The 15,867-nt window shown below is 52.6% G+C and overlaps 5 protein-coding genes across 5 annotated transcripts; 3 read left to right on the top strand and 2 right to left on the bottom strand.

The window, feature by feature from the left end:
- Nucleotides 1–298: 298 nt before the first annotated feature.
- NCS54_01022400 (Hypothetical protein) lies at nt 299–4,613 on the top strand (the record flags this gene model as incomplete). The annotated part of the gene is made up of 3 exons (XM_053155541.1): nt 299–656; nt 707–3,852; nt 3,906–4,613. The coding sequence occupies 3 exons, from the start codon at nt 299–301 to the stop codon at nt 4,611–4,613; spliced, it is 4,212 nt and encodes a 1,403-aa protein (XP_053011516.1).
- A 1,858-nt stretch (nt 4,614–6,471) lies between these two features.
- Nucleotides 6,472–7,469, top strand: NCS54_01022300 (Hypothetical protein; the record flags this gene model as incomplete). The annotated part of the gene is made up of 3 exons (XM_053155540.1): nt 6,472–6,834; nt 6,883–6,970; nt 7,018–7,469. The coding sequence occupies 3 exons, from the start codon at nt 6,472–6,474 to the stop codon at nt 7,467–7,469; spliced, it is 903 nt and encodes a 300-aa protein (XP_053011515.1).
- Nucleotides 7,470–8,847: 1,378 nt separating this feature from the next.
- Nucleotides 8,848–9,790, top strand: NCS54_01022200 (Hypothetical protein; the record flags this gene model as incomplete). Its single annotated transcript, XM_053155539.1, has 2 exons — nt 8,848–8,978; nt 9,031–9,790. The coding sequence occupies 2 exons, from the start codon at nt 8,848–8,850 to the stop codon at nt 9,788–9,790; spliced, it is 891 nt and encodes a 296-aa protein (XP_053011514.1).
- A 149-nt stretch (nt 9,791–9,939) lies between these two features.
- NCS54_01022100 (Putative membrane protein) lies at nt 9,940–10,635 on the bottom strand (the record flags this gene model as incomplete). Its single annotated transcript, XM_053155538.1, has 3 exons — nt 9,940–10,016; nt 10,065–10,451; nt 10,566–10,635. The coding sequence occupies 3 exons, from the start codon at nt 10,633–10,635 to the stop codon at nt 9,940–9,942; spliced, it is 534 nt and encodes a 177-aa protein (XP_053011513.1).
- A 446-nt stretch (nt 10,636–11,081) lies between these two features.
- NCS54_01022000 (Zn(2)-C6 fungal-type domain-containing protein) lies at nt 11,082–15,329 on the bottom strand (the record flags this gene model as incomplete). Its single annotated transcript, XM_053155537.1, has 9 exons — nt 15,193–15,329; nt 14,401–15,120; nt 14,035–14,340; nt 13,681–13,979; nt 13,565–13,631; nt 12,428–12,931; nt 12,147–12,377; nt 11,813–12,099; nt 11,082–11,764 (listed from the first exon to the last, which is right to left on the bottom strand). The coding sequence occupies exons 1-9, from the start codon at nt 15,291–15,293 to the stop codon at nt 11,082–11,084; spliced, it is 3,198 nt and encodes a 1,065-aa protein (XP_053011512.1). The 5' UTR covers nt 15,294–15,329.
- Between the last annotated feature and the right edge of the window lie 538 nt (nt 15,330–15,867).

Raw genomic sequence — 15,867 nt, 5'->3', positions numbered from 1 at the left:
CGAAAAATCCGGTGCTCCAACTCCAGCCTCCCCAAGCTCTCGTCAAATTGTTTATCACTGCCACAGCGTGTACCTCTGACCATACATCCCGTCTCAGGCAGGACGACGACGCGACCGACACGACGAGCTGCGACGAGGCCAGAAGCGCGACTTTCGGATTCGAGGCTTTGACTGCCATCCTCCAACACGCGCAATCCCGTCGTCTTTGCATGGTGGTTCGCGACCTGCGTCCAGCGGTATAGCACGGCATCGCTGAAGCTGCAAAGGCCCGGCGCGGGTCTCGATATTGCTGCCCATTATGTCGTTCCCACAGACCACTCCGGTGCGACCAGTTCCAGGCGCTTTTCTGAACACTCCGGCCGTTACCTCGAGGTTCCAGTCGGGCCCTGATCCCGTGCGCCGCCAGCTGTTCCAGACAGCTGAGAACAGCCAGTCTGGCTCGACATCGAGAACTGCCGCACCGACATCGACATCTCGAGCCGTCACCACGACAGCACCTACTTCGAGGACACCTACGAGCGAGAGTCTCGTGGCGCCGACCGCGCTGCCACCTCCGCGATCCGAGAATGTTCCTCCCGTCGTCAAGGCAGCCAAGGCCATCAACACCTTCCTCCAGGCCGATGGCCGGTTCCCAGACCTGGATTCATATTGCAGACGTAGGTTCCCAGCGGATATTGTATGAAGAAGATAGCTGACAGCACTTTAGAGGGCGCGTCCTCTGAGTATGACCTTGAAACTACAGAATCCCCCATGGCCCCCTTCCACAAGACGCAGATGTACCCCATCCCGAACCAAGTCTTCGATCACTACAACACTGGCGAGCTCCAAACTTTGATGGGTCTTTTTGCAGAGATAAACCATGCTTGGGTTGTTATTGACAACTCTCTGTTCCTCTGGGACTACACCCATCCCGACCCTGAGCTGATCGGCTTCGAGGACCAACCGCACACGATTCACGCTGTTGCGCTCGTGCCACCCAAGCCAGGTATCTTTGTTGCGACGATCACGCATATTCTGGTTGTTGCTACGTCTTCGGAAATCACCCTTCTTGGTGTGTCCGCGACCGACACCCCTGCTGGAACCAAGGCGGTTTCCTTGTACCAGACCAAGATGCAGCTCCCGCTCCGTGGCACCGATGTTAGGGTCATCAAGGGAGCCGCGAACGGCCGAATCTTCTTTGGAGGAAGCAATGACATCGACATCAACGAGTTGTACTACCAGTCTGAGGAGAAGTGGTTCTCAAATCGCTGCGGCAAGATTAACCACACGAATCCTGGCTGGTCTTCAGTTGTCACTCTGCAAGGAGGCTTCTGGTCACACAAGACCCCCGAGCACCTCAAGGACATCGTTATTGACGACTCGAGAAACCTCGTTTATACCCTTTCGAGCCGATCGACGATTCGAACATATCACATGGAGGCCCCCGACCGTCTTAACAAGGTGATCGAGAAGGAGAAGGTGCACTGTCTTCGCGACATTGCGCACATGATCAGCCAGTCCATGTTGTTGAATGATCGATCAAGTATTGTCTCGATCAGCCCGATCTCTAAGCAAGAGGCATCGAAGCTTCACTTGATGGCTCTGACTAACACCGGCTGCCGTCTATTCTTCAGTGCCACCAGCGCAGCATCCTACCTCTATGGCTCCCAGTCAAACATGGCCCCTCAGAGCATGCAGGTTCAGTTCATCAAGTTCCCTCCCAGCCAAAACCCTCGCCGGTCTGGTTATCCTGGAGGCGAGACGATAACCGATTTAGAATCAGCCATGCTGACCGAAAGCCGACAAGGTGCCCGATTTGCGCCCGGATACTTTTTGGATTTCGTCAGTAGGGGCTCCAATCCGAACGAGGATACCCTCTTCGTGTCTGGCCCCGAGACTGGTCGTATTAAGGACACGCCCCCGACAGCTCCGTTGAAGTACTACGAAAGCGCAAGTTGGATCGACATTGGAAGCCGGGCGGAGGCCGTTGGCCTGATTACGAAGCCCTTCTCGGCAGCGCCACAGCCCCTTGGATTTGGCAACGAATTGGCTGTCCAGTTTGATGAGGCGCCCAGCGAGTTTGCGGTGCTCACCAACACAGGTGTGCACATTATTCGACGAAGGCGATTCGTGGATATTTTTGCTTCAGCGATCAGGGGCGCCGTGGGAGATGAAGGCTATGAGCAGGTCTGCCGCCGGTTTATTCAGCTGTACGGTCGCGTCGAGACTGTTTCAACTGCCCTGGCTGTGGCCTGCGGTCATGGTGGCGATTCTCGACCAGGCGCTGCGCGTGCCATTGATCAGGCAACAGAGGACCGGGCGAGATCTGTCTTTGTTGACTTTGGTGGACAGCCTACCATTACCGAAACCGACGGCACATCTCTGACTACCGACTCTGTCAGACTCTCTTCCCGACACGACGCCCTGGCCCTGTATCTCTCCCGCTTGATCCGCCAGCTCTGGAAGTCCGTTGTCATCACACCCGGCACTTCTGCTACTGGTGGTGTTACCATCAGCTCTACTATCCCTCTCCCTAAGTTGAGCGCGGTCCAGGAGAACCTCGAGCGGCTTCGACGATTCCTCGATTCCAACCGGGGTCTCATTCAGGGCTTGTCAGGCCCGTCCGATCTGCAGCATGTCTCTAGCCGTCAAGAAGAAGTTGCCCTGCAGGCTGAGCACCAGGCTCTGCACGCTCTGCAGAAGCTGATGGAGAGTATCTCTGAGGGTATCTCTTTCGTGCTGATGCTCTTTGACGAGCGAGTTGCCGATATCTACACCCGTCTTGACGCCACGGCTCAACAACAGCTCAAGGACCTTACTTATGAGAAGCTTTTCTCGCAAACCGACGGCAAGGACCTCGCCAAGCTTCTGGTTAAGGCTATTGTTAACCGCAACATCGAGAGCGGCTCAAACGTTGAAACTGTCGCCGACGCCCTGCGAAGGAGATGCGGTAGCTTCTGTAGTCCAGATGATGTTGTGATCTTCAAGGCACAGGAACAACTCAAGCGAGCTTCTGACCAACCCCCGAACACAAACCAATCGCGAAGCCTTCTCCACGAGAGCTTGAGGCTCTTTGAGAGGGTGGCCGGCAGCCTCACCTTTGCCAATCTTCAGACCGCGGTCACACAGTACATTGAGCTCAAGTATTACGCCGGGGCGATCCAGCTGTGCCTGGTTGTGGCCCGGGAGAAGGACAGGGGTAACACGGCTCTGTCATGGGTCAACGATGGAAAGCCAGCAGGAGACCCTCGAGCTGATGCCTTCAACGACCGTAAGCGTTGCTATGATATGATTCATGACGCCCTGAGTCACCTCGACGCTGCTTCAAGCAGTGAGCCCGAGATGGTTGATGGCAGGCTGACATTGATTGCCACGAAGCGACTTGAGGCCTACGATGTGGTGAATGGGTCTGATGACGAGGTGTTCCACTTTGACCTCTATGAGTGGTACATTCAACAAGGCTGGACCGACCGTATCCTGGCCATCGATTCGCCTCACGTTATCACCTTCCTCCAGCGTCTTGCTGGAACTAATGTCGAGCATGCTGACCTGCTCTGCCGATTCTACACGAACCGTAGCAGGTTCTTTGATGCCGCCGAGGTTCAGGCTGAGCTCGCCAACTCTGATTTCCCCATTGGCATCAAGGACCGTATCCGACTGCTCAGTCTGGCCAAGGCCAACGCTAACGTCGCTACTACCGGTGTTAGCCGACAGCAACAGCAGTTGCTCAACCATAGCGTGACCGAGTTGCTGGAGATTGCGCATATTCAAGACGACCTGCTTGAGCGCCTCAAGGCAGATGAGAGAATCGATGATGAGCGGAAACTGGAGATTGAGGACGCTCTGAAGGGCAAGATTCAGGGACTCTCTGAGGTGAGTTATCCAGGAGACCCGGTTTGCGAGGCACAATCGCTAACGTATTGCAGCTGTTCAACGACTATGCCGACCAGGCCGGTTACTATGACCTTTGCCTTCTTATCTACCATGTTGCCGACTACCGCAACCACATGACCATCTCGGGTACCTGGAGCAACCTGATCCAGCAGACACACGACGAGGTCATGTCGCGCCTGGAGAACTCGGAGCCTGGGATGCCCTCGCCTCCTATGCCTTACGAGTCGGTGACCAGCAAGATCCAGAACATTGCCCATCGCACATCCCTCGACAGCTTCATCTTCCCCATCCAAGACCTCCTCCCCGAACTCTGCCGCTACGCAGTGGCACACCAACAAGATGCTACGATTGGTGCTGATCCTAGTTGGCCTGTCCAATTATTCCTCACCTTGGGTGTGTCTCACGACATGATTGTTCGGGTTCTGGAGGTCGTCTTCGACAGCCAGGACTATGGCTTTAGCGGATCAGTTCGCAACCGTATGATTGAGCTGATTGTTTACGTGGTCAACGACTGGCTCGCCGAGGTACGCCGACGAGGAGGTGCAGGCAAGGGTGGTGCTATTGGCCAGTCGGTTGCGGATCTCCTCAAGCGATGCGACGATGCGCTGCCGCCGCCTGGGCATGGTAACAATGCTGGCGGAGCAGACCTCGCCGATGTCAGGCGTGTGCTCAAGGCTCTCAAGAGAGAGGTGGATGGACTGTCGCAACGTGTGCCGACTGGAAGCCTCAGGTTTGCATAGAGGGTGAGGTTTGACGGATATGGAAAACACGAGAAGAAAGAGGGCGACGAGTATCATAGAGCCATAGGATTGATTGGAGCTTGAGTAGTTGTGGCTGCGGCATGTTTCTTAGTTAAAGGGATGATGGATATGCTATAGGCGCCAATTGGCATGAGGGTGCGTTGTACAGGTTCAAAGGTCTATTGTAATTATAAACCAAGGCGGGGGCTCTACGAAGCCTGCCTCGGAAAAGAATGGAATAAATGCCCCAGAGATGATTCAAAGCCAGAGCCCTGCTGGAGAGGAGAGGCTCTGTGATGCTGTTGTTCATGATGGAAGAATAACCTGTTGCAAGGGGATATCTCAGCAAGGCGAACGTACAGCAAATTTGCCTCTCGCCTTACAATACCGTATTGACCGAAAGCAGAGGCGTGCGGCTGACATGCATGCTCTGCACCTTTGACAGGATCTGCTGCGGTTCCCGCGGGGACCATGTATCATGAGGCCCCCCGGTTGACGTGGGGGAGGCTTGGGTTTCTGTGGTGGTGAGGCTTGCATGCGTTCGCCTCACTTTGTGCAAGTAGGCGAACCGTCGAGTGCCACGGCTGTGAGACGAGGCCTCACACCTGGAGATGCTGGGAATGAGGGGTTGTTTATTAACAAGTGTGCAGCCTGGTGGCGAGTTTTGGAGGTATAAGTTGGGTGGCTGTCGCTGTAGTGGAATGCTGCTTTCGACATCAAGATTCACAATCACAACTACAACCGTACACATCCAATCAGGGCTTCCTCGCGTGGACATGCTCAAGATGGTATTTACAAACGATGCCCGATAATTCAGGGACCCAACAATGTCTGCACTCCCATTCGTTCTTTACTTCACCTGATTTCGACAATCATGTTTCCTACGTATCTTTGAGGGAGCTGGGCTCCTTAATCAACAATCGAGACTCCTTTCACGAGTCACATCGATGATGCATACGCATCAAGTTACGTTGACCGCGCTTCACTGCGTGAGTCTTTTACCCAGCGATCGCCATGAGCACACCACAAGCACATGTTCTACGAGTACACTCCTTCCTCTGAGCACATGACTGCGAGCTCATAATGGGCATCGCTGGGGCCCACGTTTTCCTCCCAGCTTCCATCCCAATCGACAACTACAAACTTTGTGAAGCTGGTAGTCCATACCGACAAGAACACCGATGATTTGGTATGGCGAGATGAATTTATATAGCTATCCAACAGCCGGGCGGCGAGGATACCTGACGATGCGAGCCTCACCTCGACGAGGACCAAGGCATCGGCTTGCAACACTTTTTGGGATAAAAGGAGGTTTTTGTATTCGCTCTTTTTGGATTAGAAGGTGTTTTACTGGATCCGTTTAGAAGGTGATAGAGAGGGTTAGATGGAGGTGTGGCTTGCTTGATTGCTTTGCGAGTTGGGATGAGGGAACTTGTTGGGTTATAGAGACGCTTGCTTTGGTTTGTTTCACTTTCCTTGTATAATTGAATGTTTGAGTGTATAATGTCACTTTCTTTCAGCTGGGTTGATGTGTGCATGTGGTGATGTTCGTAGCCCATGTCCTGAGAGTGCAAGTCTGGACCACGACATGGTTCCATCCTCAACACTTGCATAACCGATGTGACTGAAGTAAGTGATAGGACTAATTGTATTATATTTGCGCGTGTTACCAAGCATCCTGGGGACCTTGTTGAACACTCCGAGATAGTCTCCGTACGGCGGTGACTTTTCGGATACTTCTCTCAAGGTGCCTATATATCCATGCCCCAGGGCCCAGCTTTCCCTGCTGATCAGGATAAATCTCTCGATGATAAAGAACGTGTTTTCATTTGCAAGAAAAGCTACAAGATCTTTCAACATGTCCAGCACAGAGGCAGCCACCGCCATGAAGACACTCACAGAGCTATACAACAGTCCGGAAAAGGGCATCATGGAAGAGCAGATGCTCTACGTCTCTCGACACATGATGCCTAAGCTGATCGCGCCTCTGCCTCGACAGATGGGTATCACAAACAATACTTCGACGCCAGTGGCATTCTTCGACAATGCTTGTGGTAGTGGTGTGTTGACCCACGAGATTCAGCAGATACTGCCCAAGGATGTGCTTGAGAAGAGTACGTTTTTGAGCGCAGACAATGCGGAGGGTATGGTGAATCTCTCAAAGAAGAGAGTTGGACTGGAGGGATGGGTGAACATAGAGGTCAAGAAGTTGGACGCAACGGTAAGCCGATTGAAGCAGTTGGAGTTGCCGGACACTAACGAGTGATAGAACACTGGCCTTCCAGAAAACAGCTTTACCCATGTGGGACTTGGCCTGGCACTTCACATCATCCCGGATCCCGATGCAGTACTAGCTGGTGAGTCAAGTTTCTTAAACCCTCAAGACCGTTCTGACAATCGCCAGACGCCAAGCGCATCCTCAAGCCGGGCGGCATCTTTGGTGCCACGACATTTCACAAGAGCAACGTCTTCTGGCAACCCGACATGAGATCCGCCTTCGAGTCATTCCCCTTTGAGGCGCCCTTCCTCAAAGAAGTAAAGATGCAAATGCACAACCAAGGCGACTGGACAGACCCACAGTGGATCGAGAAACACCTAAAGAGCCAAGGGTTTGTGGACGTTCAGGTGACGACCAACCCGGGACGCTACCACATTAAGAATGCTGAAGAGTATGTGCTTTCGTTTGGGATGATGCTTGCTTGGTTGATGAATGCCGCGTGGAGTGAAGAAACGAGGAGGCAGCATCCTGTGGAGGAGGTTAGGGAGTTGTTGAGGAAGCATTTGGAGGAGAAGTATGAAGGGAAGGGGTGGGATGTTGAGTGGAAGGTTATCTGCACGACAGGAAAGGTTGAGTGAATCTGGTTACTAATAGGAGAGATTGAGATACCATGGACAGCTTGTTTTGGATCTGGCCTGAGGCATAAAGGGAAGGGTGGTGACATCTGCAGCCTGTTGGACATGCACCAGTTTGCACAATGCCTTGTTACCTGCGCCCACCTAGCGTTAAACATAGCTTTAGGCAGCAGTTTCAAGGGATATTTAGAGAACTACTTAGATGCAAGCAATACTAAACGTACCTTATTGGTTTAGAAGCCTTGAGTGATCTGGCCTTGAAGTGCAGTGGCGGAACAAGGCATCCAAAAACTCGATGTGATAGCAACATCGTGATTTTTGTAGTATAACAGGGACTTTTCATGGCACTTGAAAGCGTTCGCCTACTTGCCAGTTTGTCTCCTTCATCCATGAAAATGCCAACAGTCTTGCGTCGGACAGTCTTAAACTCCTGAAAGCGGCGGCCCCTCTGTCATCTCATTGACGGACCAACCAGCAAACGAATAGGGCACAGGTCACATCTATAAAGGCAGGACTCTAGCCAAGTCCAAGTCAAGAGAGCAAACATAGTTTTTATGTTTCGTCAACAGGATCGTTGTCAACGTGCAAGTGATGAGCCAGAACGGAAACGGCCCGTCCCCGGGGACCGCGATGATGTATAAGTGAGACGTTACTCTCGGGAACGGTTATGCGGCTATCCCCGCGACTGTCTGCCTCCTTGGTGTATACCATTTTCACTTTGGATAGAAAACTTCAGTGCAAGTCATAACGTGTTGTTGGGAACGATTGAATATGACAAAGTGTGAGGACATACGGAAGTCTCATCTAGTGGAGAGCCCGCCAACGAGCATCATCCAGAGCAACAAGATAGGGGCAAAGACTGGGGAGGTAAACCAGGTATTTTCTTGGCAATGACATTGTATACCTAAGAATGAAAATTCAGATTTATCGGCTTGGGTTTTATATACCCATTTCTCTAACCTGACTGTAAGAACGCTGGTGGTAGTGTCGTCTAGTTCTTGGTGTAGGTACTGAAGGTTCAGATTGACTTGATGACGGATTGAGCCCCCCAGACAACTTGTCTTGGCACGAGTAATGAATCAAAAGAGTCCCAATACATGAAACACACTGTCGACAAGAACCAATTCACCATTCTTTAATATCAGCATTCGTCACACGCTGCCCTACATCTTCAACATTCCCGTCCCCCTGGATCAGCCAGCCACGTGATCCGCCGCCAGCATTAGAACCAGGGTGGCATCTCCACATTGTTCAACCGGCGAGTTTTGGTGCTTGGCAAGAGAGAACGTACGCAAGCCTTTTGATTGAGCCATGTCATGATCTTGATTGCCCCGGCGCTTCAAGCTGTCAAGTCGAAACCTCTTGCGCCGCTTCTCTCAACATGTTTGCCCCCTTGACTTGGGCCGTCGTCCTCGGCGCATTGTCGCCCCTGGTCGCTGCCGCTCATGAGGAAGGGCTTCCGTCTTATCTCTATGGCGCTTCGATTCCTGTCGAGTGCATGAGTCGTAGCTCGTACGTTGCCGTCACTGTCAAATGTCATATTGTCCGCTGACTTTGTTCCTAGGGAAACGGGCGAACATCTCGAAAACGAAAAGCACGAAATCGAATGGATCCCTTTCCCTGTGTGCAACGAGACCGGCCGTCCCCTCGAGTTCAACTACGGCACCGAAGGCGAGACCAACTGCACAATCCCCATCGTCGACGACCCCTTCTTCCACCTTCTCGAGTTCTATATCCACTCGGACGCGCCCCTATCGTGCCGTCTCCCCGCGCGACCGGCTCCTGAGGTTGAGGTCGTCGGCGAGAAGCTGCCCGATAGGCAGTACATCCCTCTCGTCTTTGCCCTCGCTGGAACACTCCAACTGAGCCACATGCACGTCAGCACACATATGAACGTCCTGCTGCACAGCACGCCCAAGCACCACTTGCACCCCCACGACAGCGGCGTACTCGACTCGGCCATCGCATACAGCACAAGTCCCCTGAGCCACCTACAGGGCTCCTTCACGAGGAAGCTCGTTATCGGCGACCCTCTGCCTCTGAGCCTGTCAGTGCGCTGGTTCCCTACACCCGCACTGCCCAAGACCGAGGGGCGCGTTGAGTGGCAGGGCTTGGGCGGTCACATCTACGCCAGCACTGTCTTCTACAGCCTTGTGTCGTTTGGCGCCGGCGTACTAGTCGCGGCCATGTACACACTGGGCGTCGTGCTGCCTAGGAGGCTCAAGGGGCGATCACTCGGCGGTGCGACTCCCCTAGGATACGGGATCAACAGTGTGGGCAACGGATGGGGATACTCGAAGCAGCAACACAAGAGAATAGACTAGACCCTCTTTTTCGCTGTTCACTCGTGCATTTCTGGAGTCTTAAGGACGGATCTTGGGAGTTGTTTGGGAACATGTGATATTTGTAATCTGAAAGCCTGATGATAATTCATATGCGGCTTTGTACAATCTTATTCCTGTTGCCTTTTCATCTACTGTGTCTTGGCCTTGGTGTCGGTGCTCACGCGACGTAGAAGCCTTGTATACATGTCAACGGCCATGACGCCGGCTTTCAAGCATTAGTATACACCCATGTTGAACATGCCTGAACACTTACGAATGATCAGAAAAGGAAGATAGGTTCCGTAGAGAAGGTTCGTCTTGTGCTCCTCCGAGACGAGCTCCGGGCCCATAGGAATCAACTCGGAAACACACGCCACGGTGCCCATGCCAGTGAGGCAACCAAAAGCCAGGCCAGCAAGCTCAGTCGGGCCTGAGGATGGGCTCTTGGAGGAGAGCTGAGAGACAATGTAGATGGCCAGAGGGCATTGAACGAGCAGCTCGAGCCAGAGAAAGCCGTGGAACCAATCGCCAACAAACTTGTCCCCGAAGAAGGGGTCACCCGAGACGGTGAGGTAGGTGTCGCGGATGATGGTGAGGAAGTGGAAGGGCGCTGAGGGGTTGCCGTAGAGGGAGTCTGGGTAGAGAGGGGTGAAGTCGAGGACTGGGGATGTTAGTACTGAGCATTGAGTTGTTGCCCTGTTGTGAACAGAGCCAGAGCAATTCATGAACACACAGAGCTTAATGGCATAATTGCGACAATGGAATAGCTACATACCAAACATGCCAAAGAGCTGCACCGAGATGATGGCCAAATAGACCCAGTCGCGAATTGGTTTCTGAGCCATTGTGTCGTCTTTATCTCCGATTGAGTATCTGATCAATTGGCGCTCAATTGAAGGTTGAAGGACTGTGAATAGTGTCTTCTGCTGCTTTTTTGTTGAGCGGATCTGCCGGCAGATGAGGGGGACCCGGCGGTCGGGAAATGAAACTCGGTGAGGCTGACCCTGACCCGCCAACGGGGGACGGGGGATGTCGGCGCCGGAATTGCTTCTTTTGGTCAGGTTGCATGCATGGAAGATGAGTATTTGTTACACAAGGAATTATTTGCTTCAATCTGAAGAGTCTGTATTTTGATTCTTGAGCCGAGTTGTGTCCAATGGCCCAGAGCGATGAAAAGTGGTGATATAATGGTAGGGCTGCCCAAGCCCAAAGCCCGTCTATGGATATCTCAACAACCCAGATATAAACCCTAATTAATATACAAATAAACCTGACCTGCAAGTCTTCAATTCTAATGCGCCGGTGCAACACTCGCAAGCGACGTGTCTAGAGCATCAGCATCGTATCCCGTCATCAAATCCGCCCAAAAGTCATCATCGAATTGGAAATTGGCCGCCCAGTCCGGAGTCGGCTCAATCACGCTCTGTGTCTGCGCCAGCGCTGCGCATGGAGTTTCCACATGCTGTAGCTGCTGATGCTGCTGCTGTTCTTCCTGTGGTATCTTGTTCATGCACCATTGTCGAATCCATCGTACTTTGAAGCTGCATTTGAGAAACACGCTGCTACCGTCTTCCATGACGCGACGTCTTCGGTCGAGTCGCAGTGCTTCCTGATCCGCCGCTTCAAACTGATCGCCCAGACCCTTGAGTATATCTTGAAAATTGAGTCGTCGTCGAGCAAGGCTGGTGTCCCAATCTGGAGAGTTTTCCGATAGGATGAGGCGCGAGGCTGTGACGGTCGCAAAGGCAAGGACGCAGTTGACCGTCACGGGGAGGGTGGACATTTGAGCCGCGGGGGTGGCGAGTTGCTCCTGGAATGAGTCGGCTACTGCTTCGAGGCATTTCCACATGTACTCGGAGTGCTGGAGTGGTTCCGTGAGGGTTCCGTCTGAAGTGTTGAGGGGGGCTGCTCGCATGAGGATGGTGGGCTCGTAGAGGCGGACGAGCAAGGTGTAGTAGTGAGCCCAGAAGGCATCTCTCATGATGTTAGTGGGTATAAATATCAAGGTTTTAATGCACTCACGGTTCTGCTTGACCGAGTCCGGCTGGAACTTGGAGAGCCGCTCCAGCTCGCGATGGACGTTGTTCATGGTCATGGCAACATGGCCTCTAAATGTCGGGGGAGTAGGATCAAGGTAGTCGACGGCGGGTATGGCACTGAAGCCACGCTCAGCTAGGTGCTGCATCCTGACGAGAGCCACGAGGTACAGGTCGGACTCGTACTCTCGTGCCTCGATGAGGTGGTCGCAGCATTGCGACAGATGGTTGCTCCACGGCACGATGGTATTCTTTTTGAAGAATGAACTCAGTCTGGGGCCGTCAGTTATTAATTATTAAGATAGAGTACGGCGACTTACATGGCTGTTATGTAGTACATCCCCAGGACGGCTCTCTTGTCTTGTGACGATTGATCCATCTTGATCTTGGAGCAGGGTTTGCCCATTGAAGTCCACGCATCTCCTAGTAAGCTGCGTGGAGCACCGAGGATGGCTCCCGCTGGTCTGTCTAACCTTAGATCGATTATAAGACCGATGGCCAGCTGGATAATGCTGGTGACCTGGAGGTCTCCGTAGAAGTGAAAGTCGTTCCTGGAAGAGCCGGTTAGCATTCGACCATACTCCGATCATGTTCCACTTACCAGGCTAGGTAGACTAGTATCCCCTGAAGAATGTCTAGTGACCTTTCCTGGCCCATGACTACATGCTCGGCCAGGTACTTGCGGAACCAAGCTTTGAAGTCCATCTGCACTTTCTCCTTGAGTGGTGAGACAACAGCCAGAATAGTCCAGAACAAGAACCGCGACTCGGAATAAAACTCATGGGACGCCAGCGAATCCGGCATGGGCACAAAGGGGAACTCGGGTACATAGTCTCGACGATACACCTCTAACCGTTTCGCGGCCTCATCATGGGTGATGCGGAAGCCTGGGAATAGCTCCAGGTCTGCATAGTCATCATCAGAGCGCCCGATACCAGGAGGCGGGAGGCGGTCAGGGGCAAGCTGAACTGCCTGGATATCTTCAGGGATTGCCTGCTGCGCTGGCACATCTTGAGGACTCTCTGGTGTCAAGGGGGAGAGGCCTTTCTGAGCAGCGAGGAGGGAGACGATGCCGTCAATCTTTTTCTCCAGTTGAGCCACCCTTCTGTATGAGAGTGTCAGTGAGGTAGAACAAGGTGGGTGAGATTACGTACGTTGACTTTCCGCGCTTTTTCCTCTGTGTTGTTTCTGGTACTCGACACTCTAGCTTCATTCGAGAGCACCTGCGACAATCAGTTCCTGTTCTTTTTTGCAACAGGATATTTCTCACCTTGAGCAGATATTCTCTGATCGTCCAGCTCCTGAATTAGGCCACTGGCACTTCATTTTTAGTCGGGCGCAGTTGACGCAAGCCCTTGTCTTGGTGGTACATGTCTGTTCTGCTGCTGCTCCGGACCGGGCGCTTTCGCCGCTCCGACTGACGAGGCAGTCCTCCATGGCAAGACACAAGTGAGGGCACGAAAAAAGAGTGAGTCGACGCCAAGACGTTAAGAAAGGTTAAACAAAGGAGTAGTATTTACGAAAAATAACTAAACGAGAAATCTACGGAGGTTGAATAAAGTCGCGAGGTCCGGAGGTAAAGGGATGTTCAAGGTGATAAACCCGGGGGTCGGAGAGCTTTTTAAGGGCCGGGTTGCCTGTTTCAGTGTCAGAGCTGACGACTTGACCCAGTTTTTCTGCTGACGGCTCGGACACCGGGTGTTAAAATGATGTCCGGTGTCCGACTTCATTTGCCTACCCTATGCTTCGACACCTATCCGACGATAAATCATCTCTTCCGGCGTTTAATGCCTCGATGAAAGACTCTATCAAGGTGTTAGGACCGCCTGATATAAAAAATGTTTCAGATCTTACCTCCAAGCTTCCAACGAGTGCTGAACGACTCAAGCGTACTTCGCAGCTCCATCAAGTCTTCACCCACGAGGCCGTCCACGTACAGGCGATCCATGCGAATGGCGGCACCCTGCAAACAGCATATACCAATAAAACAGGGTCGACTGTCATTAACCCAACCTCTATGGCGGACAATCTCGCCCTCGGTGTGAAATGTGTCAAACACCATGTTGTACACGCATCGAACAGCCGAACGTGTCGTGGCGCTGCTGAGGGCGGATATCTGCGTGTCACGCAGACAGTACAAGATAGCCAAAGCGCTTCTCACAACGTCAGTCCAATTGGCCTGATCCCCAACCAAGTCAAGAAACTTACCTGAGAGACATGGCTACTGCCTCGCATAATGGAAACGATTTGCCCTGCGTTCTGGTTATGAGAGAGCTTACCAGCCTGTGGAGGTTTGTTTCTGCTTCTTGTCTTTGCGCTGGATCTGGACTCGCCATGGCGTCGAGTATCTTGCCAATGTGCAGAGCGACTTGTGCCCGTGCCACAAACTTGCGAGGCAAGTCGTCGCCATGGAGATCCTCATCCGACACCTTGCCAACTGCCGCACCCACGAACTGGTGGTTGAGGCCGACGGACTGTGGTATACGGTAATCAAAGTCGGATAGCATGATGGTTCTATAAGCGATGTTGGCATAGCCATAAGCCTTGAGTTTACTTGATAATGGTGGTACATACCTATCAAGCAGCACAATCCCGCTCCAGCACAGATCAAGTTGCGTTATCTCGGGTCTCTGTATCATGCCTCGGTCACAGCCGTCTGGTTGTAGACTCAGCTGCTGCGCAAGACTCGTGCACACACCAAGAGTCCCATAGGCATCCTTGCTCATACCATGACCAAGTTCGTACGCAACCAGCAAAAGACCAGATTGCAGCAAGGCAATATCTGAACTATGAGCTGATGTCTGAAGGAGAAAGAACAGGCGCCGAGTGGTGCGGTATAGGGCGGACTTGACTGAATGGTTTGGGTGCTGGCACGGTTGCTGTATAAAGATGTAGATGCAAAGAAGTAAAAGCGCAACGACATCGTTTTGATATCCCGGGTATCCGAGGAGGTGACTTATATCAAGATACAGCTGCTCCTTGTCCAATATGGGAAGCCAGCTGTGCGCAATGGCAAAGTAAGTCTCAATCACGGCAGGCAGGTCTACGCCGCCTGCACTGAAGATGTCTTGGACAAGTGTGGACAGCGTGGGCTGAGCATGGTTGCCCTCGTCACCTACGCTGTCGTCACTCGCACAAGCTGCCCATATCAAGTAGCGTTCGGCCAGTGGTGTCAAGTCAAAACTGCACGAGTCTCGAAGATGTACTAGCACGGCCGCCTCTACCTGAGTTCCGGGCGAAAAGGGGCTTGTTTGGGAGCTGGCCGTTGCCTTATAATCACAAGCAACCGCCTTCCTATGTCATGGTCAGTGCCATGGTTCCGCAAGGCGCCACGGAAACAGGCCCGGTGGAGAATAAAAGACATACGAGCTGCAACGGGAGCATTGCGGGAGGAGCCTATCGCATCGCTGCTTCTGGCGCCTGCAGTTGAAGCAGGACCCTGGAGCCAGTTGACTTGGAGAATGCATTGCGTAGAGCAGAAGATGAAGAGTTGTCGTGAATTTGCTCGACTTACAATCTGAACAAGGGTCGGCCGTGGGTGGATGTCTTTTGAAGGACCTGTCAGCCTGTGTTGGGAATAGCTCCGGAGCTAGCAGGGGTCGGCCGATACCTGCACACGGAGCTCCGGTGGGTCCGGACAGCTACCCTATAGCGTCAGATATTTGCCGTGTCTAGTGGAAGGATATTTTATGTAAAAATTCCGAGTACCGGTATGGCGTAAGCGCAGCAAGATGGGCACATGCTTTACTTGCACAAATGAAGTCATCCATGCTGGACAAAGGTAGCTTGAGCTGGTGCCTGACGGGTGGGGCCGTGTAGCTCGGCTCCCGATTCACGTCATGTAAGTTGCGAGCAGGGGTTGTCCGTAGCGTCCGATTCAGAGCGTGTATTGGAAATAGAGACGGAGTCAAATTCAACTTACACGATCATCCTGTATTCGAGAGGCCAAATTGTGTATAAATAAGACGGTCTGGTCATCTCTGGAAAGACTTCTAATAGCATCAAGCAACAACATCCATCTCAACATCACAGCCCTCTTCT

This window comes from Fusarium falciforme, chromosome 8 (genome assembly GCF_026873545.1).
Source record: "Fusarium falciforme chromosome 8, complete sequence".
Taxonomy (NCBI): Eukaryota; Fungi; Ascomycota; class Sordariomycetes; order Hypocreales; family Nectriaceae; genus Fusarium; species Fusarium falciforme.
The sequence above is the reverse complement of the archived record's forward strand: the minus strand, read 5'-3'. Positions and strand labels throughout refer to the sequence as shown.